Here is a 27777-nt window from a genome sequence, read left to right as displayed (position 1 = left end):
GTGACTATTGTGGCTTGACACTGTGTGGCAGAGAAGAAGTGAAGCAGTTGAAGAGTTTCAGAGGAAGATCCCAGAGATATTGTCTCCCCACCCCCAGTCACATAAATCTCTTTAGGAGGCCATCAACATACAGTTCACCATGATTTAATTCCCTCCTGAAAATAAGGCACTTGATTAGCTGGAAAGTAATAAATATGACTGAAGTATTGGGGAAGAAACTAGGTATATATGGAATTACAACTGAAATGAGAACTCCTGGGTTCTAGTTTTGGTTTGGCTATTAGCTGACAACTTGGTGGCTGTACCTAGGTTTACATTCTTTCCCTAACTCATGTGGAAAATGAAACACAATTTTTGCCTTGGGAAGAATGCTAAATATCAAAGAATACAAATAGTTTATTGATGATGTTGCTAATGGTTGAAGTAAAAGCCTCCAAGTCTTAACTCCTATTGCTAGGAGCAGATATGAGTGTGTTTTGGTTAATTCATGTTTACTCTGGAGCTGGGTTAGTGGAATTCCAAATTCCCTGGCCAGATCAGCTCATGATTAAGGCACACTATAATGCTCCTAGTCCATTGGATTAGGAAATCCTAAATTTGCCACCAAGTTGTATATGATCTTGGACAAGTTGATTTATATCCTTTGACTTCAGTTTCTTTTGAAAAGTGAGAGTTTGGACTAGATGGTCTTTAAAGTTCTTTTTAGCTTTTGCCAATCTATTATGCTAGAAAGGTTTTATGAATGAATGAATCTAAGTATTTGAGGACTAATTTGATTTCGGGCGCAGAGATTTGTCATTAGAAGGTCTCTCACAAGGTAATGATTTCTTTGGACTTGGTAATCCATGAAATAAAACAAGAAATGAACCTTAGTCATGTGTGGCTTCCTTGTGCTTCTGTAGGAAAAGGGTGGAATGGTAGAAAAGAAAGCAGAAATTCTAAGAGTCATATAGTTTTTAAGTTGATTGTAAAGGTCTTAACTGGAGGTATCCTAAATATGTTGATTTTGCCTACTAACATCTGTTGCAAAGACTGAAGGCAAAGAGAAATATGTGAAGAATTTGATAAAATCACTTAAGAAGTTGGTAACTGTTGGAATCCTTACAAAGTGTTAAGTCATTAGAATTGATAGAGACAATGATTATCTAATTTAGCATGGTTCAGTATGATTGATCTGATCCTACAAGGAGATGCTATGGGCCAAAACTTGGAAACAAAGTACTAAGTGAAATTGATGGAAGCAATGCTTGTGTGCTTGTGTTTGCACCTTTAAGAATTCACACATTAGAGCTCACACATTGGAGATGTACAGGAGATACACAAAGTTAACTTTGTAACTTTGTGAATTCACACCTCCCATAATCCCACTCTCAGAGGAGGAGTCAACCTTTGAGAGAGCATAAAAACAGCTGAGCTCAGTCAGCAGCATTCAGTTGAAAAGATTCAGAGTGGAGGAGTGTCAGTTCAGAAGAAGCCAGGAGTTGGATTTGGAGTTCAGCTAGAGCCAGAAGTCACTTCGGAAGATTGACAGAGTGAGAGTTCAGTTTGGGAGATTGAGAAGCTAATCTGCAGTCGGGCAGAACCAAGATTCAGAGGGAGGCTGAAGCTAGCAACAAGAGCTCTCGCAACCAAAGAAAGCTAACTGGGCTATTTTGGGAGAAACAATAAAGAACTACTTTAACTCCTGGCTGCATTTGGAATGATTATTACTCTGAACTCAAACTAAGGCTGCCTCCAGAAAACCTCCCCAAGAAACCTGCTCCCAGAGAGAACAATCATATTATACAAAAGAAGAGAATACCACAGGTAAGTCACACCAATGTATCCTTTGATACTCGGAGACCTTACTACGAAGGTGGGCACAGGGAAGGATGGTGAATGATATGTTGAAAAACATGGTAGAGGCTTGAAAAAAAAAAGAGGCCTAGGATTATTATAGACTTCATAACTATTATCATTAATTTTCTTCTTGATGCTAGACCTGATGAACCCTAAGCTATATGGTAGAAATGAAACTGACTCCATCTTAACAGATAGGAAGTGAAGAGTTACTGATAATGAAAGTCATAAAAATATTAACCCTCTATATGCAATCATATCATCCACTAAAAAGCAAAATCAACATAAAATTTCACACATATTTGTAAAACACAATAGAATAAGGTAAAAGAAAATTATGAGCAATATCCATTTAAGAATAGCAAAAAGTGGTAGAAGCAAAAAGAAGTTTATAGAAAAGTTGGCATGAAATTCAAGTGAGCCACATCATTGGAAGAGCATTCATAGATGAAACTGGCAGGAGAATAACAAACGGAACAAATTTGTCAGTGTTTCTATTTTCATCAGCAGGGACAGTGGAACCTTCAGAACCTCAGTTCTTAATGTAGCTTACAAGAAGATAAAAACACCACTTAAGTTGATGAAGTTAGGATGAGCAGTGAGCCCTGAGATCAGACTAAGTATCCACTAAAGACATCTGAGCCAGAGGTGATATAGTCTTGAAAGCATTGAGGGATCATTTAGCAAGGTGTCTTAGGAGAGTGGAAGATACCAAAGGAATGGGGAAAAAAATCACAGACATAACTGCCAACTTAAATGTCACCTGTTTTCACCATGTTATTTTTATGAGAATAATCTGATGAAAATAGAAGACAGGCTTTTGCAATCAATTCTCTATAGATGATCATATTTCTATATTTATGAAATTATTTGAAAGGTTCAGAGAATACAAGAATGTTGTATTTATTGCTTGCCAAAAGATATTTGTCTCCATAGAGTGTCATGCACAAGTTAAGACCAATAGTGATTCCTTGATAAATACAGCCATTCTGTTCAGCAACTTTTTTGAGTATTGCCAAATGAAGCATGTATCAGGGAGATGTGTATTGAGCACTGTTATAAAGGATGTCTTGTATAAGATCCAAGTGGAAGAGAAATTCCCTCTAGGAGTAAGTCTTCCAGATGCTACTGTTTGCAGATGATATTGTTCTGAATGCATTAGGTCCCAGAGGTACTTAGTGAGATCCATTATTGCTAAGAGGTGATTGGCCTATCATTCTGTATGGGAAAAACTAAATGGATGAAAATTGTCTATTGTTCAGATTATGATGTATTGTTGGACAGCTGTTCCATTGTGTGTTGGTCTACTAGTGCATATATTTGGGAGAGGCACTGCAGATGGAAAATAAGCTGAATCCAGAAATGAACAGGAGAGAATAGAGGAGGGTTGCATTTTGGAAACTTCACATGTGAATCTTGCAGTAGCACAATCCCTTAGGCAAGTCTCATCCTCTCTGGACCATAGTTTTCTTGTCCTGAGGGGGCTTGTGTTCCTTCTTCTAAATATCTTTGTTAATGTAATCCAAAGACTCAAACGTTACTGATGACCCACTGGCTGTGGCATAAATCTGGTGTTACAAAGGCCTTTGGGAAAATGTTTGACTAGAAAAAGAGAATGGGGGATGAAACTCCTGAGAGTTCCCCCTGAAACCCAGAAAATTTAGAAAAGCCTAGAAGGTTTCCAGAAACTTGGGTAATCCTTTCTGAAGGATCTGTGGGAGAACATGGACAGTAATCACAGAACAGGAGAGCCCAAGGATCTGCTCTTAGTGGGTCGCTACAGCAATGAGGTCACAGATCTCCCATAGTTTGTAAGGGGGCTGAATGTGTAGTTAAGAGGCCTTGGGAGTGAATCCCAGCTGTGCTTTCTGCCTGCTTGGTCCAGGGCAAGTCATAGAATCTTTCCAAACCTGTTTCTTATGTAAGATGAGATGGTTGGGCCCGATGATCTTTAGGGCCTCTTTCAATTCTAAATCTATAATTAGTTCCTTTAAGGAGACCTATGTAGACAGGGAACCAGTCCTTTCCCTTTCTGTATGCCTGTTATTTATATGAGCAGTTTCAGGATATTTTGACAGAATTAATCTTGCTAATATAGAACCCTGAGGGACAACAAATTTTTTTTGCCCTTGATCCATTTATAGATTGTGGAAACTGAGGCATAGAATTTATGGGCCCAAATATTCCATCTTGAGGCTTGAACTGATGAATAAGTTCTTGAAAGCTAGACCCACAGTCCTCCAATTAGGTCATTCCACATTCCTGTGAATGCTAATTTAGGATACAGTGGTGAGAGATTTCTTGGGGTGAACAGAGTCCCAAATTGTTCCATGGCACATGGACAACACTCGGTTTGGTTATATTTCCTGGGTAGAGGAGGGAGAAGAGTAGCAGCACATCCTCAGCGTTGTCTGCTGACCTGAAAATGCCTGGTTTGAGGTTCCCAACAAGTGATTTAGTATTGCTGCCAGGGTCAGATTCAGAAGTAGCAGGAGAGAAGTGTAATTACTGTACATGGCCAGTGGAGCAGGTGGTGAGAAATAAAGCCTTTTTGTAATCTGGGGTTTTAGGGAAAGAGGAAGAGATTTCTACAGCGAAAAGAGACTGAGTAGGAGTTGAATGAACTAAGTGGGACAGGCTGGATAGCTGTAGTTGAAAAGTTCTGTTGTTTAAAAACACATACAGACAAAAATCAAACTTCAAAATAAGTTTTAGAGCTTTGTATGCATGTGGTTCTTGGTTCTGGTATGCCAAGATTTAAAAATGAAAAATGGTATTTTTTGATGGGATAAATGGATGACAGCATCCTTCCTCCTCTCCACAATTTGGACTCTTTATTCACTGGGTGACTTGGTCAAATTATGCAGCCTCTTTGGACTTCAGGTACTTCATCTGTAAAATGAAAATGAGAATATTTGTCCTTGCTCAAGGTGGAGCATTGAATGCTTATAGGACTTCTTAAAGTTTTTTTCCAGCCAGATATGTTTCCTTTGGAATCAGGGAATTGAAAGCTATGAGCCAACCCCTTTTTTATTAATTCAGCCATGATTTAATAAGTACTTATGAAGTACCTACTATGTGACAGGAACTGTGATATGTGCTAGAAATATAAAGACAAAAATGAAAGAGACCCTAATCTCAAGAGAATTCTATTCAATTTTCAATTCTACTCCACACACATAGACAATTAAATTAAAAATGCTTATGTAGTAATTTTAGGGAGAGGGAAGGTACCCTGTAGAAAATTCTTGGTCTGAGCTTTAGAGGAAGCAAGGGATTCTTTGAAATGGAAGCGAGGAGGAGGGAGAACATCTCTGACAAGGGAGATGACTTTCACAAAGGACAAGGATGAGAGAATAGAATGTTGTATATAGGGAATGGAAAGCAAATCTTAGAGTGTATTCAGTAAGCCTGAAATGGAGGCCGGAGTAAGATTTAAAGGATTTGAATAGCCAAGTAGAAGTGTTTGCAGTTTGTCTTGGCAGCAAGAGACAGAGAGCATGAAGGAAGACCAATTCGGGGGGTATTGCAGTAGAACCAACTAAAGAATGATGAGGATCAGAACTTAGGGCAAATGATCACATGAATGGAGCGGAAGGTATGAATTTGAAATTCACTGTGGCTATATAATTGGCAAAACTTGATCACTGAGTAGAAATGAGGATTTAAGGTCATGATAATAAGAATTAGCATTTATATAGACTTTAAGGTTGGCAAAGTATTTTATAATCATCTCATTTTATCCTCTTAACATTGCTGTAAAGTAGATGGCCAAGGTAGTGAGTAATAGTGGTTTGACTTTTCTGGCATATGCTGCCTGCTGTCTTGCCCTCAGAGTGCTTGGTTGCTTCAGTTCGGCTGGCTTACCTATGTAGCACTTGGTGGGGGGATTGGCCCTTTTTTTTTTTCACAAGAGTTACTTCCACAGATGATACCTGTGAGAGCTCTTATTCCTGTATGCCTGCTGGTGGCAGTTGGTCAGCAGTTTGTACTACTTGGAATTTCTTCCTAAGAAATTTCTGGCCTATTTTTTTTGCCTTCTTACTTGATGTGGAGAGTTACTTGAAGGGACCTCAGAGGTCATCTCATTAACTCCCTCATTTTATAGATGAATCTGTAATGGCCCAGAGAAGTGAAATTACTGGACCAAAGAAAGTAATTTAACAGAGCCAGAGGATTCAAACCCAGTTATATTTAGATTCCAAATTCATTGTTTTTCTGATAGAACCAGAGCAAGCAGTAACCACAACTTCATTCTGGACATTAATTTGCTTTTTAAGGCATTCTTCTCATTAGCTTTTTGCGTTTCCTTTTGCACCAATCTCAATTCTTTTCCTAATTTTTCCTCTATCCCTTTTACTTGATGATCAAAGTCCCGTTTGAGCTCTTTCATGGCCTGAGTCCAATTCTTATTTTTCTTGGAGGCTTTGGATATAGGAGCTTTGATTTTGTTATCTTCTTCTGAATGTGCATTTTGATCTTCCTTGTCACCATAATAATTTTCAGTGGTCAAAACCTTTTTGTTTTTTCTTCATTTTCCTAGCTTAATTACTCAGCTTTTAACTCTTTGTTAAAGTAGGGCTCTGTTTCCAGGGTGGAAGTTATACTCTCCCAGGCTTCAGGGATTTTGTGCAGCTGTTTTCAGAAATCTTTCTAGGAATTTGATTGCAAGTCCTCTTTTCTGTCCTGAAATTGTTAAGTCCTTGCCCCATTGTAGCTGTAAAATTTGAGTGTGCCCAGGCTGTGCTAGGACTGCACACCAAAGTCCCATCCTATTAGCACAGACCCTCTCCACTGACCTTTCGATCCTCCATGGTGTTCCCCGGCCAACAGGTCCAGAAGTGTTGTTGATTCAGAGGTCTGGCTGATGCTGGGGTCCAGCTGAGACTAGGTCTGGGGTAGGAAAGTCTGTGCTGGGATTAGGCACTAGACCTGGTTCCTCAGACCTTTTATGCTGACCTTCCAGGTTCTCTTTGGTGTCTCTGAGCTGAGAGGTCTGGAAGCCACTGGTATTGCTGCTGATTCATTGGTTGAGCCTGCTGGGGCTAGGGGTGAGTCTGGGGCCACACCATACTTTTCTGCTGAGCTTCTAAGTTGCCTTCAGCTGGAAAATATTCTACTTCTTTTTGGATGTTCTGGTGCTCTAAAATTTGTTTATAAAGTCATTAATTAAAGGAATTTGAAGCAGTATGGGGGAGAGGTTAAGCAAGTTCCTGTCTTTATTCTCCTAGACATTAATTTAAATTCTACTGTACTATTGGGGAGATTATTCTAGTTTTTTTTTTTTTATATTTAGGACTCTGTCTCTTTTTAGGGAGAATGCCATTGAAAGGTGACAGCTATAAGGAAAAGAACACAATTTTAAGTGGAAAGTTTCTTAGACACGAAATAGTATGATCCATATACAGAAATCCTCCTCATCACATCTTCAAATCATCGTTTAATTTTTGATTAAATGATTCCATGAAGAGACAACCCATTGCATGTTTCCATGCCTTTGTGGTTATATCAACTTTTTCCTTACATCAAATCTAATTTTGCCTCTTTGTAACTTCCACTCACTGATTCTAATTTTGCTCTGTGGGCCAAGCAGAATAAGTCTAATCCCTTGTCTATCATGTTCCTCCCACTTCCTGTCCCTCCCATTTCCTATGCCCAAGACATTAAAAAAAAAGATCAACAATCCAGTCCAGTTTCACAAACATTTATTATACACCTACTAGGAATCAAGAGTACAAAGACAAATAATTTCAGCTGTCAAGGAGTTTACACTGGGGCATGGAATGGGTCAGTGGGATACAACATGTACTGCAATAAGTAAATACAAAATAATTCGAGGAGAAAGATGATATTAATTTAGGGAATAAGAAAAGTCTTTCAATAGGAGGTGGTACTGGAACTGAACCTCTAAGGAAGCTAAGAATTCCAAGAGTGGAGGTCAGGGAGAGCATTAAAACTAGTAGGTATGAGATGGTATACACTCCACTAGTTCCCCTATGGCATGACCTCAGGGGCATTCTGGTAGCTCTCTCTGCATGCTGCCCAGGTTATCACTGCTCATATCTCAAGCTTTGGACATTGTGCCTCTCAGTGAAGCCTAAGATTGCTGCCATATAAGACATTGAAAAATATTGAGGTTTTTATATCCCCCCAAACCCAGTGATCCTTTCCAGATAAGTTGTTGTTAAGCTAGTTATGAGGCTGTTACTTTGAATTTGAATATAAAACTTGACATCAGTCCATATTAAATTTTCTCTTGTAGGATTTGGCTCAATAGCTTAGATTTTTCTCCACTCCTGAACCTAAATTCAGGCCTTTATTATTACCTCTTGCCTAGATTATTAGAAGACTCCTAAATGGGGTCTCTTCTTCAAGCTCCTCCTCAGTGCAGTCCAATTTCCTTAAGTATGTGTCTGAACGAGTGAATCTCCTACTTAACTAACTATAGTGACTTCCTATTGCCTCTAGGATAAAATAATGTTTAGGTCTTAAAGCCCTATACAGCATTCCCCCCCTCCCCCCCAGCCTTTTTTTCCAGCCTCATTGAACATTACTTCTCCTCCCACACACTGCTATCTAGCCAAAAAGGCCTTCACTCCATGTTCTCTCATGCAACTCCTGTGTTCCATTTCCATGCCTGGAATGCCTTCTCTCCTTACCTCTGTTTAATAGTCCATCTCTTTTTAAGATTCAGTTGAAGCACCATCTTCTGTATGAAGCTTTTCCTGATGCTACCAACTGCTAATGGCCTCTTCCTTCCCAAACCATCTTGTTTTTAACAACTTTGTGTAGATACATGTATGTATTTATTAGCTTCATATTTATGCTGTATTTTTATATGTAATTATCTCTCCTATTAGAATCAATCAATAAAAAAATATTAAGTACCTGTTATGTGCCAGTCACTGTACTAAACCCTGGGGATACAAAAAGAGGCAAAAGGGATTCCTGCCCTTAAGGAGCTTACAGGCTAAGGGGGAAGACAACATGAAAGAATTAGGAGAGATTTGAGAAGGCTTCCTGTAGAAGTAGGGATATTAGTTGGGATTTAAAGAATGTACACTTATTGTAAGTAGGGATTGTTTTATTCTTTGTATTTGAATCCTCAGCATCCATTGTATGTAGTACAATAGGCATTCAATAAATACTTGTAGATTGTTTAGTTTCAGTTTTCCTTTTCAACCTCAGTTCATTTTGAGCACTCCTGACACTATTCTAACAAATATATACCACATTTTGTTATTTATTTTGTTACTTGTCCTTTTTTTTTTCATTTTTTGCATGTATCTTTCTAAAAAGCAAATTAATTGGTGGATTTCCTCTGTATCCATACTTAAGACGATCATTCCTTTTCTTTCTCATTGATTCCTTTTGGGATTTCAGAATTTTATTCTTTAAGAACTTCTAATCTCTCCTGGACTAACTTCCCCAAGAGGATTTTTCTTTTTGGTCCATTTTATCCCCGTCTGTCTTTGAACCCTTTGAAATCTGTTCTCTCAAAATCTAGGGTGTATGTGTGATTATCCTTTCTTTGGCCAGAAACCCTGAGGATCTTCCCCTCCCAGATTAATTCACTCATTTATTTATTTAGATTTTTTTTCTTTTGGATGAGGTGAAAGAGAGATTCTTTGCCTCAATTGTTACCTAGCCTTAATTACTGAATGGTGTGGCCTCAGTTAAACGGAGAGCTGTTGAAAGCCATAGTTTAAAAAGGCCAAGGTTTCCCTTTGCATCCAGGGCCGTCGGCAGGCATCTTGACCTACATCTTGCCATTGGATCCAGATGTCTCTGGAGGGGAAAGTGGGGCAGGTGACCTTGCACAGCCTCCCTCAGTTAAATCCAATTCACTTGCATGTCAATGGTATCACCTTCCTGATGTCATGGTCCTCTGAAAAAGGACAACAACAACAATCACAGCCCGGATTTCTTATTCTTTATCAAAAATTTTAAGGAGTAGTTAAAGTTTCTTTTCAGGTGTTGATTACTCCTATGTTAGCAACCAGCTTGTTAATAAGAGCTACATTCAAAATAGGTATTTCTTTTGTTGATTACTCTACCTTTTGAGGATGAAATTATTACTTACCTTAGCAAGTCAAGAAATCATTTGCTTTTGGCAGAGATAACTGGATAATTGAAGTTCAGCAGACATCTGGATAATTGAAGTTTCCTATCACTTTTAGGTCAGGCTTCTATGTCAAGGTTGTGCTCTATTTCTTGAATTCCTCATTTATGCCGTTTTCTTGTCTCGAAGGTCTGTGGTAAGCTCAAAGCTCAAATGACAATATCACTTTTGTTTATGTCTCTGATGATTTACATTCAAAATGATCTTTGAGCTTTATTATGCTTCTTCTACTGGTTCATAGATTTTTCTCGCAAGTGTTAGCACTTTAAAAAAATTTTTCCCCCTCAGTTACATGTAAAGATAGTCTTTAACATTTAAAAAAATCTTCAATTCCAAATTTTATCTTTCCCTCCTTTACCTTCCTTCTCCCTGAGATGATAAGCAATTTGATATAGGTTATATGTATTTTGTTATACAAAACATTTTGCCATATTAGTCATGCTGTAAAAGAAGACATAAACTTAAAGGAAAAAAGTACAGAAAATGAAAAATAGTATGCTGTAATCTGCATTCAGATCTTTGTTAAATTGTTTCCCAGCTTTCTGTTTCTCTTGGTTACATTGGTTTTTTTGGTGCAAAAAATTGTTAATTTAATGTAATCAAGATTATCAGTTTTGCATTTCATAATGTTCTTTATCTCTTATTGGGCCATAAATTCCTCCCTTTTGTAAATATTTGTAAACAAGCTATTTCTTGTTCTCCTAATTAGCTTATACTATCACCCTTTATGTTTAAATTATGTACCTATTTCAGCTTTATCTTGATATAAGACAAGTCTATCTTCTAAACATACAAAGTTAACTCATTCCCCCTACCTTTGTCCTTTTCCTTTTGAATAGGACACACCACCTTTCCAGAGCCATATTCCTATCATGGTTCTCATCCTAATAGGTCTTACTAAGACCTGTGGCATCAAAATTGCCTTTATGTTATGATCTCTAGTTCACTTTGTTATCCATACTTTGTGAATTTGTGTATAGAATCTTAGGTTTCAGATCCTTCTCATTTGTTCCCTCTTTGTTCCTGCAGATACAGGAAACACTAGCAAAGGAAAATCCCACATAGGCCTGGGGAAGAAATCCAGACTGATGAAGACAGTGCAGACTGTAAAAGGCTGTGGTAACTACCAGAACTGTACCATCATGAAGCCCCACAGCCCACACTCAAGCTATGGCACCTATGTGACACTGGCTCCCAAAGTCCTGGTCTTTCCTGTTTTCGTACAGGTGAGATGGTGGCTCCCGGAGGACTGGTGGTGGTCATTCTGGAAGTTTGGTCTGAATTGTCCCTGAGAATTCCGTTTTGAAAAGGATGAAATCATGGTGTAAAGCTATAATAACTAGTGAGTGAGGATTCTGCACTGGACTAGGTACTCCCCTCTAAATACCTCCCAAAATTTCAAGTACCTTATGGGGAAATAAAACAAATTTTTCTTTATCAAATTGCTCATATTATTGAGTGTAGGGAGAGAGGCAAGAGGTATTAGGTGAGGAGAATAGGACTTTGATTGGCTAAGGGGAAACTGTCTTATCTGTTTTGTCTGCTGTACATGTGAGTCCTTTTCTTTTTTTATGATCTCTTTGGGAGATCTGTTTCTGCATGTCTTTTTTTAAACCTAGATATCCCTATCTGAATTAGGTTGGAAATGAAGTTGCTACTGATGGGCAGAATCTCATTGCTGATCAGCATAGGAGCTTTATCTTGTTCAGTTCCTTACTTGGGCCAGGGGGCCAGATGAATCTGGGAACTCATTATCCTGGTACCAGGCTTAGTGCAGATACCTGATGAGCCTAGCCCAATCCAATTTAGGGATCTTTCAAGCCATTCACCAGCCTTAGTAGGGCTTGCCGTGTGCACCAACATGTGTGGCCTCTATTCCTCTTCTTTGGGGATTTTTATTTTTGCCCAGCAATTGTATTTAAAGGCAGAGTATGATTTCATGCTTATTTGGGAGCCAGTTCTTCCATATGTTTCTCATTGTAAATGTTAAAGGTTCTCATTCCTCTGGCTTCTGTGCTGAGCACGAGTAATTTGTCTTTTAGAAATTACTGAGTAGGAAGGAGCCTTGCGAGCTTTCATAATGTGATTCCTACTTTGCTCTTCTCATTTGATCTGATCTCCTGGTTCCTCCACTTTATGATTAAAGTTGTCTTACATGGGGTCTAGCCATTTTCCTTAGACATTGTTAGATTGTAGTCTTACTTGCCCTTGCCCCTGACCGAGGTTTCTCCAGGCCCATTGGTTATTTTGGAGCCAGTACTGTCTAATATACCTTAGGATGCAAACACATTTTGACAGCGTATAGTCTATATCTGTCCGTTGAACTTTATCAGCCTCAAATATATCTTTATATATGTCTGAATGCTCTTTTTTCATTTCTATATGTCTGTTTCAATATACTGACGTATCTGTTTTAAACTGGAAGGTATAAATATGTTAGGGTTAAACTATGTTTTTCTTTAAGAATCTCACTCCAGTACTAAGCATCTATTGATAAACCTCAATAAATATTGCTATATGAGTATGAGTACATATATTGTCACTATCATATGTAGCTTCATTTGGGCTGAATAAAGAAGAGAACTTAAGAGGAGACATGGGGGGCGGCGGGAGTATAGTTAGCACAGTGATGCATTGACCTAGAGGGCTGAGATGCTCTGGAAAGTCCTGTGAGAATCAATCAGTTTGATCAAGAAAGTGCAGGGGGTACAAGAAAGGGCTTCTTGGATGAAAGCTAGTAACTAGTGGAGTAAGAATCTGTTGGTTTGTGATCAGGAGATGTGAGGATAAAAGAACCCAGTAGGTATTACACACTGCCAGCAGTCAGTTTGTGGAAGGAGCTAATCTGACTCCCAGAGAGATCCTCATTGTAATTCTCCCTGTATGGGGTGAAGAGGGTAGGACTGTGTGTGGCATGAAGCCATTGATGGTGTCTCTGGCAAAGCAGCGGGCAGGCTTATAGGAGGGGGCTGGACCTCGAAAGGACCCACACTGTGTGGTTTTGCTTCCTGCCCAAAGAAAGCAGCCTCATTAGAGTTGGCTCTGGGCTGTCTGTCAGGCTGCTTCCCATGAGGACGGTGGTTATATTTTTTCCTCTCTTTTGAGGCTGTGGGGCTGTGTAAGTGTTGAGCACAAGTGGGTGGTTTCTCCCCATTTCTGTTCCAGCCAACCGGTTAGCAAGCTCTCCTCCTGATAAGAATTGAGTCTCCAGGTGGTTTAGCTGGCTCATATCTTTCCCAGGCCCCCATGGGGCAGCCTGACTCTGGGGTTCCCTTCTCCCCCAGTCCCCATTGGGATTCTTCATCCCTACCCTGTGAGTTCAAACTCTACTTTGTTTTCAGCCTCTAGATCTCTGTAACACAGCTCGGACTCTGCTGCTGGCTGAGGAGCTTATGCTTTATGAGGGGAGAAACAAAACTTCCAAGGTAAGGTACTTAAGTGAGTTCTCAATTGCTCTTGTAAACCATTGAGGTGCCTGGTTGTCCCCCTCATCATTGCTAGACTTGGGGTACCTCCATAGACGGAGAAAAGAGGACAAACTGAGACTGACTCTGTTGAGAAGTTTGGGAGGAGGGAGAAATCGGCGTTATCAATTAAGTGAAATGGAGTTTTTAGCTTAGGTAGAGAATGGTTATCTAGGCTTCTCTTGTCCATATTACACAAATCTAGAATCTGCTCTATATTTGTAGACTCTGACTTCTGTTGGGCTCTAGTTCTGCCAAGATAAAATTCACAACACTGGCTTGTCCATCTCATCCTCCATAGCTGAACAGTTATTTCTACTTGTTTTACACAATTTTCAGGATCACTTCCAGCTAACACAATTTGTGATAATTTTCTAAAAGGGAAATCCCTAGAATGCTATTGGGCATAGCAAGTTTCATTTCCAGGATCTTGTTCCATTTTAGCCTCAAGATCAAGCTAAACTTGATCTTGGCTACCAGAAGAGAGTTTTTCTGGGAGTTGGAAGTTTTGTGTCTATTTACCAGTGAATCTGGGATTCATCTAGCCTTTGAGCTACTCTGGCGCTATTACATCATGCATTAAATCTTGAGCTTGACTTTGCTGCTGGACCAATTAGGTTTTCATTCCTGGAATTAGAGATGGACTTTAGCCATACTTTCTTTTGTGAAGGGAGGCTATTATTCTGTGTATTTCCTTTGGTGTCATTCAGGTAAAAATAGATTAAGAAAAAAAACAAAACGAAATAGCCTATTCATTCAAATGAATGCTGCTCCTCTCGGATTTACCATTTTGGAAAATATTCATCCCAGTGATGAATTTCATTAGAACATTTTGGGCACTGCTCTTTAGGAATGGCTTTTATGGTCTGAAAAACACTATTTTGAATGCCTTCAGTGAAAAAATCTTTGACTATAGATTTGATTTTTGGAAATGGTCTTAAGCTAAGGCTTCAGTTTCCTCATTTTAAAAATGATGAAAATGGACTAGATAAAACTGGGCATTGAACTAGATAATCTCTAAAGTACTTACCATTTCTAATATTCTGTGTTTTTAAAATTCATTTGGAGCTGACTTTAGTGAATAATGTCAGATTAGAATGGGTTGTATTATTTTAGTTTTTTAAATGACTTTTTTTTTCCAAATTATGTGTATAGAAAATTCATTTTTCACAAGATTCTGAGTTTCACATTTTTTGCCCTCCCTTTCTTTTAGTCCCCCTTCCCTGAGAAGACAAGCAGTCTATCTTAGTTTTAAAAATGAGGTGTGACAAACTTACAGTATCCAAAGCAAGAGTATAGAAATATTTGAAAAAAATTGGCTGTGTCATTGTACTAAGTGTACATTTTTCTCCAACTTCTGGGTAATTACTTTGAAGGAGAGCATTTATTGGAATATATAAGCTGTATATAGAATCAGTAGAAAAAGAGCTGGTCTTGAAGCTAGGAAAATCTGAGTTCAAGTCCCGTCCCTGAGACATAATTGGCTAGCTATGTGATCCTGAGCAACTCACTTAACTTCTCAGTTCTCTAGGCCAGTGGTGTCAAACTCAAATAGAAGCCAACATGAGGATTCCAGCTTGCTCACATTTTAGTCTGGTTTGGGGACAGAGCTGTTGGACACTTCCACTCTAAGCAACTGAGACCATAAGTTACAGAGGAGCTGCTGACTTGAATTGATAAAAGGAGTCATTTTCATCTTGTAATTCCTTATACCAAAAAAAAAAAAAAAATCTCAGGTTCAGGCCTTTAGTCTGTTAATAAGCTTTTATTAAGATCTTATTATGTACCACAAAGGGATGCCAAAAGTCTCTGCTGCTGAGGAGCTCACATTTTGTTGGGGCAAATAGCACATAAATAAGTAGGTCTCTACCTACTTATATGTATATGTAATATATGATATATATTGTATATATGTATATATGTACATATATGTACATAAGTAGATATATGTAGAGTAGATGGAAGGCAGCCACAGAGGGCAAGGCAGCAGCATCTTGGGAGAGCAAGAAGGGCCTTTTGCAGAAGGCCGGAGAACTCTTAAGAGGCCAAGATGAAGAAGGAGAGTATTTGGTCCTGGGGCACAAACAGTGCAGAGGTGTAGAGACAGGCCTATAAGATGCAATGCTTTATAGGAGGAGGGAAGTGAAGCTGAAAAAGATTGAGGAGCTAGGAAGTGTTTCAGTACTAAGCAGAAGAGTTCATTTTTGCTTCTGGAAGCGGTAGAGAGATGTTGGAGCTCAGTGAGTTGGAGAGTGACACAATCAGCCCTGAGTTTTAGGATGATCACCTGGGCAGCTGAGTTAGGATGGGCTAGAGAAGAGAGAAACTAGGTCCTGGCAGACCCACCAGCAGGTTTTGTGCAATAGTCCAGCCCTGCACCAAAGTGATGAGAGTGTCAGAAGAGAAAGTTTTTTTTCCCCTTGAGGCAATTGGGTTAAGTGACTTGCCCAGGGTCACACAGCTGGGAAGTGTCATGTGTCTGAGATCAGATTTGAACTCAGGTCCTCCTGACTTCAGGGCTGGTGCTCTATCCATTGCACCACCTAGCTTGACCCAAAAAAGATGTTTTCTGTAAGCAAAAAGATTTGCTAATGAATTGAATGTATAGGGGTGAGAGTCAGGGATGATACTAATATTGTGAGCCTAGGAAACTGGAAGAATGGTGGTGCCCTTGGTCCCATCCTTATCCTCATCTCTGTGGAATTAGAGCATTTTATTGTTGTTGTCTTTTTTTGTTCAGAATCAAGTCTAACCTTTTCATTTTACAGATATGGAAATTGAGACTCAGAGAAGGGAAAAGCAGGGTTATACAGTGAGCTAATGTTAGAGATGAGAACCTCAGCCTTTTGGTTCTCATGTCATTACTTTTTGGACTACACTGCCAGTCTCATTACTTTTATGGCAATTTCTTTGTTAAGGATTTCTGTCAATTTAACATACTTTCAAAGACTGTGGATATACTGAGAGCTTCTCACTCCATTGCCAATGTCATTTTTAAAAATAATTTAAAAAAAAATGCTGAGTTATTAAGGCCCCTGTAAAAGATTAACTGAGATATAAAAGAAAAAAGTATATGCTTAAAATTGAAAGTAGGAAATATATGGAGCTTATTAATTGGAGAAGTTGAAAAATCAAAAATAAAAACGACTTGAGAAAAAGTTAAGATAAATTTTTAGATGATGGATTTGTAGTGAAGGTCAAGGAGAAGGTTGGGATATTCTGGGTGTACCCCTAAGCTTTGGGAGCATTCCTTTACAAAATTGTAGTTATTTATTAGGTAAATAGATGTTTTCTTGATGAAATAGTGGTGGGGGAAAACAAGAAATTGTAGCTCATTGTGATCCTTGGGAAAGGAGAACTTGTTGAGACTTATTTAAAAGTTGCAGGGTTGTGTTCCTTAATGTTCCTTAGAGGTGGATACTAGAGTTTGCTTGGTTGAAGTTAGTTCTGTTATGTCTCTTCCTGGATCTTTTTTTCAGAGGCCCCTTGGTGGGGTTTCAACCAAGACTAGCCAGATGAAAGTGAGATTAAGGAACTGTTTGGACTCTTTCTACTATTTCATTCTCTGTCACCATATCTAGACTTTTGCCAGCTCTGTCCTTTTCCCTGACCTGACCTTTGGGGAAATTCTTTATTCAGTCCTTAATCATTTCCTGTCTAGACTACACTGTGATTCCTGTTTTAACAATTTTCTTAAAACCATGTTTTTCCAATTTGAGGCTCTGGAGAGTTCATAAACTAATTTTGAGCTTTCTTCATCTCCCTGCTGTCTTTTCCCCATTTGCTGTCCACTTCTGCACTTCCATGACTTTTTTGGCTTGCAGAAGGTGTTTCAATCCTACCCATCAGTCACTGCTATCTATTTGTGGCTTGGATTGATAGGAGAGAGAAAGGAGTGAGTGAGAGAGAGAGAGAGAGAGTGAGTGTGTGAGTGTGTGTGTGTGTGTGTGTGTGTGTGTTGGATTTTTTTTTCAAATATAACTAACCTGAGAAACTAGGTGGAGCAGTGGATAGAGCACCAGCCCTGAAATCAGGAGAACCTGAGTTCAAATCCAGCCTCAGACACTTAACATTTCCTAGTTGTGTTGCCTCAGGGGAAAAAGAAAACAGAAAAAACCTTCAAATGTAAGGAACTTAACCTCTTGCTTCCACCCCACCTCTCATCCTAAATCCTTTTTTATATTCATGTGTGTTTTCTTGTCTTTTCATACTCCTCCTTCACTCATGATATTCATCATTTTTTCTACTTCCTCTGCCACCATAACCTTACATGTTATAGCCTTACAAAAGGCTATAATCATGTGATTTTTTGGCTGCTGCTGCTAGGTTGAACAGAGATAGGATGGTATAGATGTAAACACTTGAATTAGAAAACCTGGGTTTAAGTCCAAGCTCTGTCTTTCAATAGTAAAAAAGATGGCTACAGATCAGGTTTTAACCTTGAATTCATGGTCCAGAAGCACCTATGAATAGATTCATAGTGGGTCTGTGAACTTGGAAGGAGTAGAAATGAAATGTTTACTTTTACTAGTTTCTTTTATTTTTTTCTTTTTTTTTTTTAAATTTAATAGCCTTTTATTTACAGGATATATGCATGGGTAACTTTACAGCATTAACAATTGCCAAACCTCTTGTTCCAATTTTTCACCTCTTACCCCTCCCCCCCTCCCCTAGATGGCAGGATGACCAGTAGATGTTAAATATATTAAAATATAAATTAGATACACAATAAGTATACCTGACCAAAACGTTATTTTGCTGTAGAAAAAGAATCAGACTCTGAAATATTGTACAATTAGCTTGTGAAGGAAATCAAAAATGCAGGTGTGCATAAATATAGGGATTGGGAATTCAATGTAATGGTTTTTAGTCATCTCCCAGAGTTCTTTTTCTGGGCATAGCTGGTTCAGTTCATTACTGCTCCATTAGAAAATGGTTTTTAGTCATCTCCCAGAGTTCTTTTTCTGGGCATAGCTGGTTCAGTTCATTACTGCTCCATTAGAAATGATTTGGTTGATCTCGTTGCTGAGGATGGCCTGGTCCATCAGAACTGGTCATCATATAGTATTGTTGTTGAAGTATATAATGATCTCCTGGTCCTGCTCATTTCACTCAGCATCAGTTCGTGTAAGTCTCTCCAGGCCTTTCTGAAATCATCCTGTTGGTCATTTCTTACAGAACAGTAATATTCCATAATATTAATATACCACAATTTATTCAGCCATTCTCCAACTGGTGGACATCCATTCAGTTTCCAGTTTTTAGCCACTACAAAAAGGGCTGCCACAAACATTCGTGCACATACAGGTCCCTTTCCCTTCTTTATAATCTCTTTGGGATATAATCCCAGTTACTTTTACTAGTTTCTTACTGAAATTTAGCATTTCTTCCAATTATGAATGCAGGCAATGAACATTATTCTGAGAAGGGGGGCTTGTAGCTATCACTAGACAGCCTAAGGAGAACAGGACAAAAAATGTGGTGTTTTTCTTCTTTAAAATATAATGTTTTTCTTTGGGAGCAGGTTTCTTGGGGAGGTTTTCTGGAGGCAGCCTTAGTTTCAGTTAAAAGTAATAATCACCCAAATGTAGCCAGGTGATAAAAGTTCAAACGTTTATTTTCTCCTTCCAAAATAGCCCGGTTAGTTTTTCTTGGAGGCCTATCTCTCTGCTTGGTTCCAAGAGTTCTTGCAGCTAGCCCTTTGCCTCTGCTCCCTTCAGCCTCCAGCCAGCACAAAGATGGAATGATTCTGTCTTCGCTTCTGAGAGTGGGCTTCTGGGCTTCTGTATCTCCTAGAGTGCTCCTGGCTCTCAATCTCCCAGAGTGCTCCTCTCCAACTTTTGTTGATGTTTCAAAGTAACTCATCTGCTCTAAGAACTTATATATATATGATCTCCCAAAGGTTGACTCTGCCCCTCGGAGGGAGGGATTAAGGGAGGTGTGAATTTGGTTATATCATACTAAACCCTGAAATCTCCCAAATGTGTGAACTCCAATGAGTAAAGGTGTGAACACAAGCATTGTATCAATTCCATTGAGTTAACACTAGGATTCTAACATCTCTCTCTCCCTTGAGTTATCACCTTGTTTCAAGTTAACACTAGGATTCCAACAAAAAAAGATTAAGAAGTAAAAGTAAAAAAGTAAAGATTAAGATGGTAGAGAACTAGGATGTTAGCGAAAATGATTAGGACAAACAGAAGGATCCTGATAACACAATATCCAAGAGTCAAAAATCCTGTGGTCTAGATTTAGATTTGCTATTGACTGTGTGACCCTGGGCAGCCACTTACCCTCACCAAGCCTCAGTTTCCCCATCTTTAAATTAAGGATGATAACACTGACCTCTGGATAATTGTAATAAGATCCAATATAATATTATAAACTATAAAATTTATAAAATAATATGTTTAAGATAATATTAACACCAGCTCATGTGTCTCTTAAGCACCAATAATTGAGAGTAAGTCCTACAGTTTTTAGCGTTCCTAGAAGAGTCTCTAGTTCAAGTACTAGAGGGGCAGAGTATCATCACACAATGTTGAGTAATGCTTTCATTCCAGGATCTTAGGTTAGTTAACATTTTGTTGCTTTTGGCCAAAGAAGAAAAGGTCATATGCAGTTTAATCTTGCATGTGGCTGGTTAGAATGACTTTCAGAATGTGGAAATAGGAAATTAAATCTTTCAAAAATGATTAATAAGACAGAACCATCAAATAAATACATTGCTGAGTCAGTTTAATTGTGATGTAATTTGAGGGCTGATTTTTGAAGTGAACATTACAAAAAGAAACTATATAAGTGACATGCATGTTTTTGTTAGATTGTAAATAATTGAAATGGCAACCAGAGACCTAGGATAGTGGAAAGTATACTGTACCAGTTCTGGATAGTCCTGGGGGTTCCAGATCTCTGGAGACATAGCTGGATGACCTCCTTGAACTTCTGTTTCATTGTCTGTAAAAACAGAGCTAATACTCTCTCTTCTGCCTTTTCCTACAGGGTTATTGGAAAATCAAATGAGATGATATATATGAAAGAGTGTCGCAGATTGAAAAGAGATACACACATGTAGCAGATGAATACCATTGCTTTTCTAGAAGTGTTTTTGAATGAATGCTAGTTAAAATTTGTCTGAGAGACTTCTAGATTAGCTCTAGATGGCATAGATGAAAACAATAGATAATAGTAAAGCTCCTTTAATGTAGGAGTTCTGATATTCTGTCACTCAGCTGGAGGAGTTTGGTTGTCATGGCAGTGGACATGGTTATCAGAATAGAAGAAATGACCTGGTAAAAGGCCTGGAATTAGGGGAAGTTTCCCTGTTTTATGCTTTGAGGTATTAGAGGAATCAGAGACCTGTATGTTGTCCATGGTATCATAATTAGTGGGCCAGGGATTGAGAAGAGGGATAATGATCTCATAGTTAGTAGTTTGTAACAGTGCTGAAGAAATTGTACCTTCCTCCTTTGTTCAATCAGATGAAAAAATCTAGTAAGTCAGATTATGACTTTTATTCACTCGTCTATTCAACAAGTTAGTAATTCAGTCAGCCACATGAAATGCCTGCTGTGTAGGTAGAATACTGTATGAGGTACTGAAGGTATACAAAATTTATATAAGACTCAGTCCCTGTCCTCGTAACTGAGAAGGCCTTCTGAGATTTTGCTTATTGGCAAGTGCTTTCCACAGTTCTTCATCTTATCCTGTGTGATTTTTTTTTTCTTGCTCAGGTGACATTATTTGTGTATTCTGATCTGTTGCTCTTCACTAAGGAGGATGAGCCAGGACGATGCAATGTCCTGAGAAATCCACTGTACCTCCAGAGTATAAAACTGCAGGAAGGTAAGTGTGGGAGAAGTCCTCTACTTTTTTTTCTCTTTTTCTTCTCCCAGGAAGCATAGTTGCACCAATGAATACAAAATTTAGTTTGGCCCACTTAATAGTTTGGGCCACTTGGGTCTGTCTTCCTAGTACACACTGGTAATTGTCAATAGTGCAGTTTACAATTCTCAAACTGATCGGTTCATCATTTCATTTTGTTCTACATGAGCTTCCCTTTATACCTGCCCATCTACCTACTCTGCCCCACCTTTCCTAGAGTTTTGTTTTGTTAGTGGTTTCTAATGAGAGGAGGACTATAGGAGAGAAGAAGAGAGGGAAAAGAAACTGGCTTGTTCTCCTGTGGACATGTCTCAAGATCCATAGACGGGGGAGGGGTGGAGAAAAGGAAGAAATGGAGGAGACAGAGAGTTAAAGGCGGGGAGAGAGAAACAGAGAAAGAGGGGAATGAGATGTGAGTGTGTGAGGCTGTGAAATGGGTATTAAGTTCAACCTTTCCATCATATCCTTCTATAATCTGGGAACTTGGATCCAGCTGGGAATATCTTTTGAGTTTAGTTTGGCACCTGAGGTCTCTGCTGTAAAGAGGCTTGATTTCCTCTTTCAAATTATTTAAAAGAAAAATAAATCACCCAAAACCAACAAACTTGTTTGTATAAGAGTGCCAAGAGATGGAAGGAAAATATTACCAAGTGAAAATAATTTTGTTTTGATGGCTGTTGCTGGAGCTGGATATTTGTTAGCTCATCTTGTGTAGTTGTTGATTGAGATTTTTTTTTTTTTGCTCCTTAGCTATATAGTCAATGTGTGGAAAATCTACTTATATTTCTTTGAAAGAAAGTAGTCTTTCTTCTTTCCTTGATTTTTTTCTGCCTATTGTCCCAGGCATCTAGGTAGTGCCTATCACTGCTTTTGGTGTACCTTGAAGAATATAATGTAGTTTTCTTTTAATCTTTGAGATTTAACTGAGGGAAAAGTTGATTGTATCTGGAATAGACATTCCCCCCCCCTTTCTTGGCCACAATTCCTATCACTTCATTCATTCTCCCAAATTCTAAATAATCAAATATAGGTGCTGTCTTGGCCAAGGAACTTTTAGCTTTATTGATTTCTAAGACATAGATACACTGTGATATCAGGGAGGTGATGCCATGACATGCGAGTGAATTGGATTTAAGTGAGGGAAGGCTGTGAAAAGTCACCAGCTTCATTCACTTTTAGACATTTTTTCCTTATTTGATTACTTTGTAAAGTATTATGACACTACGACACTAATATTTGCTCACAGATTGTAAGAATCTTTCATAGAGTCCTCTCAGTTATTCAAGAACTAATTATCTAAAGCCAGAGAGTTTCTTCTCCTAGCAAAGCTCTACACATTTTCTTGTATCCTTACTTTACCCCATCCCATTTCTTTCTTGGGGAAACCAGTTTCTTTTCTGGTCTCTACATTAGGAAGAAGAAAACTTTGGCACAAATAGTTTCCCAAACTAATGGTAGGACTAGTCTTTGCCTACTCATTTAAGATTGTCATTAAATTCAGACATAGTACAATTGTTGTTGTTGTTTAATGAGGCAGTTGTGTTTGTGACTTGCCCAGAGTCACACAGCTAGTGTCAAGTGTTTGAGCTAGATTTGAACTCAGATCATCCTTACTTTAGGGTCAATGCTCTTATCTACTGTGCCACTTGGCTGCCCCTATAATAGGTTTTAAAAATTGTTTTTATCTATTTTTTGTTACCTTTTGAGTTCTGAATTATCTCCCTTCAACCCCACACTAGAGAAGACCAGTATTTGATTTGGATATATATATATGTAGAACCATACAAAATGTATTTGGCACATAACAGTTCTTTCTTTGGAGGGGAAGCATTTTCTTTCATAAGTCCTTCACAGTTGATTTGAATAATCATATGTTTATACTCAAATTATGATAAAAGTTGATAATATTCAAAATAACCTAGTCATTCACAGTTACTCTCTGAATAATATTAGTGCTACAGTATACAGTATTTTCTTGGTTTTGCTTGTTTCACTCTGCACTATTTCATGCAAATCTTTCCATGTTTTTCTAAAACCAATCTGCTCATTGTTTCTCAGAGCATGCGAAGAGGCCATCTCCAGTTGTCTTGATCTATATCTTGACACTGGACCCAGATGGCTCCTCCAGAGGGAAAAGTGAGGCTGGCCACCTTGCCCAGCCTTCCCTCCCTGAAATCCAGTTCACAAACACAGCCATTGGATCACCTCCCTGGTGCCATGGTCCTCTTAAAGAATGAAGGACAAACAACATCATCAGTATTCCATTACAATCATATACTACAACTTATACAACCACTTCCCAATTTATGGATATCTTCTCATTTCCTGTTCTTTGCTACCACAAAGAGAGCTACTGCAAATATTTTGAAACATATAGGTTATCTTCCTTTTTCTCTCATTACCTTAGAAAACAGATCTAATAGTTATTGCTGGGTCAGAGTCTGTGCAGTTTTATAACGTAATTCCAAATTGGTCTCCAAAGTGATTAAATCAGTTCACAATTCCACCAACAGTGTATTAGTATCCTAATTTTTCCATATCCCCTCCAGCATTTATCATTTTAGCCAGCTTAATAGATGTGAGATGACAATTCAAAGTTGTTTTAATTTATATTTCTCTACATTTCTGATTTAGAGCATTTTAAAAATATAACTGTATATGACTTTTGATTTCTTCCAAAAACTGTTCATATTCTTTGACTATTATATTAATTGGGGAGTGACTCATATTCTTGTAAATTTGGCATAGTTCTCTATATATTTTAGATATAAGATCTTTATCTGAGAAACTGACTATAAATTCCCCCTACTCCCTCAATTTTCTGGTTTCCTTTTTAATCTTGGCTACATTGGTTTTATTTATATAAAATCTTTTTAATTTAATGTAATTGGAGTTATCCTTTTTACTTCCCACAAGGTCTGTCTTTTATTTATTCATAAATTTTTTTCTTATCCATAAATTTGATAGGTAGTAGATTTCATGCTCTTCTAATTTGCTTAATCTCCCTTTATATCTAACTCATGTATCATTTTAACCATGTCTTGATAAATGTTATAAGATATCAGTCTATTCCTGGTTTTTGCTAAACTGCTTTCCAGTTTCCCAGCAATTTTTAAACCAAATAGTTCCAAAAAGCTTACATCTTTGTGTTTATCAAAGTAGCAAAGTCACTATTATCATTTATTCTTATATATTGTATACCATTCTATTTCTTTGCCAGTACCAGATAGTTTTGATAATTACCACTTTATGATACAGTTTAAGATCTGGTACTGCTTTACTCCCAGGTATTTTATATTGTCTATGGTTATTTTAAATGAAATATCTCTTATTTCTTCTTGAAGGGCTTTTTGTCATTGATATATAGAAATGGTGATGATTTAAATAAGTTTTATTTTATATCCTGAGACTTTGCTCAGATAAATTTTTTCAATTAACATTTTAGTTGTATTTCTATTTTCTTTTTTTTTTTTTTTTGCCCAAAATAGATTTTATTCTGTGTCATCAGAGGGTGTACCCACATCAGGGAATTCACAAATGCATTTGAATGTTGGTACATAACAACAAACTTTATAAAACACTTTAAATTTGATAATGACTAGGTCTAATTTTAGTTTTTTTTTTTTGTATTTCTATTTTCTAAGTATATTTCATCTTGCCTGCAAAAAGAGATGATCTTACTGTTTTCATTGCTTATTCTGATTCCTTCAATTTATTTTCTCTTGATGCTAGGCTAGCATTTTTAGTACAAAACTGAATAGTATTGGTGATAATAGGCAACCTTGTTTCACTCTTATTAGAGAGGCTTCTAATTTTATCCATGCTTGCTGATGGTTTTATATAGATGCAGCTTGTCATTTTAAGGAAAAATCCACTTATATCTATGTTTGTAATAGGAATGAGTATTGTATTTTGTCAAAAGCCTTTTCTGACTCTTGATGTAATCATATGATTTTTTTGATTTGATTATTAGTATAATGAATTATGTTAATAGTTTTCCTTATATTGAACCAAACCTGCATTACTGGTTTAAAATCCCACTTGGTCACAATGTATAATCTTTGTGCTATATTGACATAGACTTTTAGCCAGTATTTTATTTCGGATTTTTGCATTAGTATTCATTAGTAAAATTGATCTATAATTTTCTTTTTCTGTTTTTGTTTTTCCTGGTTTAGGTAGCAGCATCATATTTGTTTCATAAAAGGAATTTGGTATTATTCCTTCTTTGACTATTATTCCAAATAATTTATTTACTAATGTAATTAGTTGATCTTTAAATGTTTGGTAGAATTCACTTGTAAATCTATCTGGTCCTGATTTTTTTTCCTTAGGAATCTCATTTATGGCCTTTTCAATTTGTTTTTCTAAAGTAAGTTTATTTAGATATTCTATTTCCTCTTCTGTTAATCTGGGCAGTTTATATTTTTGTAAGTATTCTTCCATTTCACTTAAATTGTTAAATTTATTGTCATATAATTGGACAAAATAGCTCTAAGAATTGCTTTAACTTAATTTTTGTTAGTGGTCTTTTCATACTTTTTGTTTTTGATATGGTGTAATAATTGTTTATTAAGTAGACATTGAATTGGAATTGTAAAAGAATCCATCTGCAATACAGGGCAATTATCAGTTGTCTTAGTAGTTTCTAACTAGGTGTTGATCCTTACTGCAGAATAAGATTTGGATATCATAAGACAGAATGGCAAACTGTTTTTGATATATCATGCACACCCCAGAGCTGAGAGGGACACAATTAACCATTGAAAAAATGCAGAGAACTCTCTAGTCCCAGGCCTTTAATCCCTTTCTTTGGAGTCCATGTAGTCCTAGAAGGAGAAGAGAAGAAAGGAATTGGAGTTTCTTTTATTGTAATTGGGCGTTCTGTTGTTCAAAGAGCAAGTAATGACCACTGTGGGAGCTTGGTTTAATAGAAGTATGACAATCATTAATTTCAAGAAACTCAATCCTACAACTGGAATTTCTGGATTTCAAGAATGTATCATAGTGGTATAAATTTTGTTTGTAGGTTACAGAGCTGAACCCATTTGACATACTTTATCTCCCAGCCCTATTCCCATCCTTTTAGCCTGATAGCATGTAGGAGTGGAATTATTTAAAAATTGGTCAGACCTGCACTAGGACAGGGGTGGAGGTTGTAGATGGAAGTTTCAACTTGGTTCACTTCTATGACAATCTCTCTTTAAAAGGGATTTATTTTGTAAAACCTGAGTGGGCCAATGTAAATTCAGTGGTAGCTGCTTAATGTTCTTTTTAATCTTTAGGGCTAAACTTGGGGTTCAGGCTGAGTGTGAAAGGTGTTAGTTATAAAAACTATCAGTGGAATATCTGGCAATTATATACCCCATAAGTATTGTGGGTGAAAGAGAGAGGCCAAAAGGTTTCACACATTCATGATAGAAGAAACACCTTCTGAGAGAGGTTTCATTTCCTTCACTATTCTAAGTAAATTCAAGTGACCTTTGCATGTGTAACTTCTTTTTTTGGTTAGAGACCACTTCCTTTTCCTATAGGTGAGGGTAGGTAGAGGTAAGGTTTAGGGGGTGCTTGATTCAGAAGTAAATTTGTCAATCTATAGTATGAAGCTGGAGGAATAAACAACTTTTATTGAGTATTTTAGAGCATGAAGTGTGGTGTGTTTGTGCACACATGTGCATGCTCGCACACAGTAGATTAGATCTTAACATGATTGTGTTTGGACAAAAAAATCCTACCCCACTTTAGTCTTTCATTTATCAAACACTAGAATAGTGCCTCTTAGAGGGATAGGGAGTAGTTAAAAGCGGAGGAAATGACTTGATGATACTAAACATTTATGTAGCACTTAATAGTTATATTTCTCATGTTGCTGTCCAGTCTTTGGTCAATATCATTGCCCCTCCCTCTTTACATCTCCTGAGACTGGTGCAATAAGTCCAGAGACACTAGGAACTCCACTCACCTCATTTCCTGAAAATCAAGAAGGATAATCATGAACCAGGCTCTCATTTCAACCTTGCTCCATTTCACCCCAGGAACTGTTAGTGTACCCTGCAGAGACTTGGGAGATAATTTCCTAATACAGAACTGTTGCGGTATCATTCAGGCAAAAACAAACATTGGTAGAATTGTTCCTTGATTTAATATTGCTCAAAACTAGATTTTTTCTTTCATCTCTTTTTTCCAGTTCAGTTCATGTTTTAAAAAATGTTTTATTTTGTACTATTTTTTGCTCTATTTGCACAATTTATTTTGCAATGAGCACCAAATAAAATGGTCAGTTGCATGTACGTGGTAGAACAGAAGAGAATTGTATTTGAAACTGTAGATATTTCATACCTCTTGTTTTGCTTTGTGTTTTCTGACCTTCTTTCCATTCTCTGCATTTCTAAAGGTGCCTCAGACCCTCTTTTTTTTTTTTTTTTATATTCTGTCCCCATTCCCTCTTACCTTTGCAACCTGTTCCCT

At 37.6% G+C, this 27777-nt stretch overlaps 1 protein-coding gene across 13 annotated transcripts in view; it reads left to right on the top strand.

Annotated features, from left to right (window-relative positions):
* The window catches only part of RGS3 (regulator of G protein signaling 3), a 178109-nt gene that overhangs the window by 61260 nt on the left and 89072 nt on the right, over positions 1–27777 (top strand). For 12 of the 13 annotated variants that reach the window (XR_004232309.1, XM_031954640.1, XM_031954639.1 and 9 more), the window contains 3 exons: positions 10991–11187; positions 13303–13386; positions 21159–21270. Coding sequence is in view for 12 of the 13 variants with exons in the window: in XM_031954640.1 (XP_031810500.1) it covers positions 10991–11187; positions 13303–13386; positions 21159–21270 (393 nt within the window). In the remaining variant the exon portion in view is untranslated. Of the gene's footprint in view, positions 1–10990; positions 11188–12954; positions 13080–13302; positions 13387–21158; positions 21271–27777 lie in introns of those variants that run through there. The other variant, XM_031954650.1, reaches the window with a different exon arrangement.

This window comes from Sarcophilus harrisii, chromosome 2 (assembly GCF_902635505.1).
Source record: "Sarcophilus harrisii chromosome 2, mSarHar1.11, whole genome shotgun sequence".
Lineage (NCBI taxonomy): Eukaryota > Metazoa > Chordata > Mammalia > Dasyuromorphia > Dasyuridae > Sarcophilus > Sarcophilus harrisii.
Note: the sequence above shows the minus strand (reverse complement) of the source record. Positions and strands in the feature narration are given on the sequence as shown.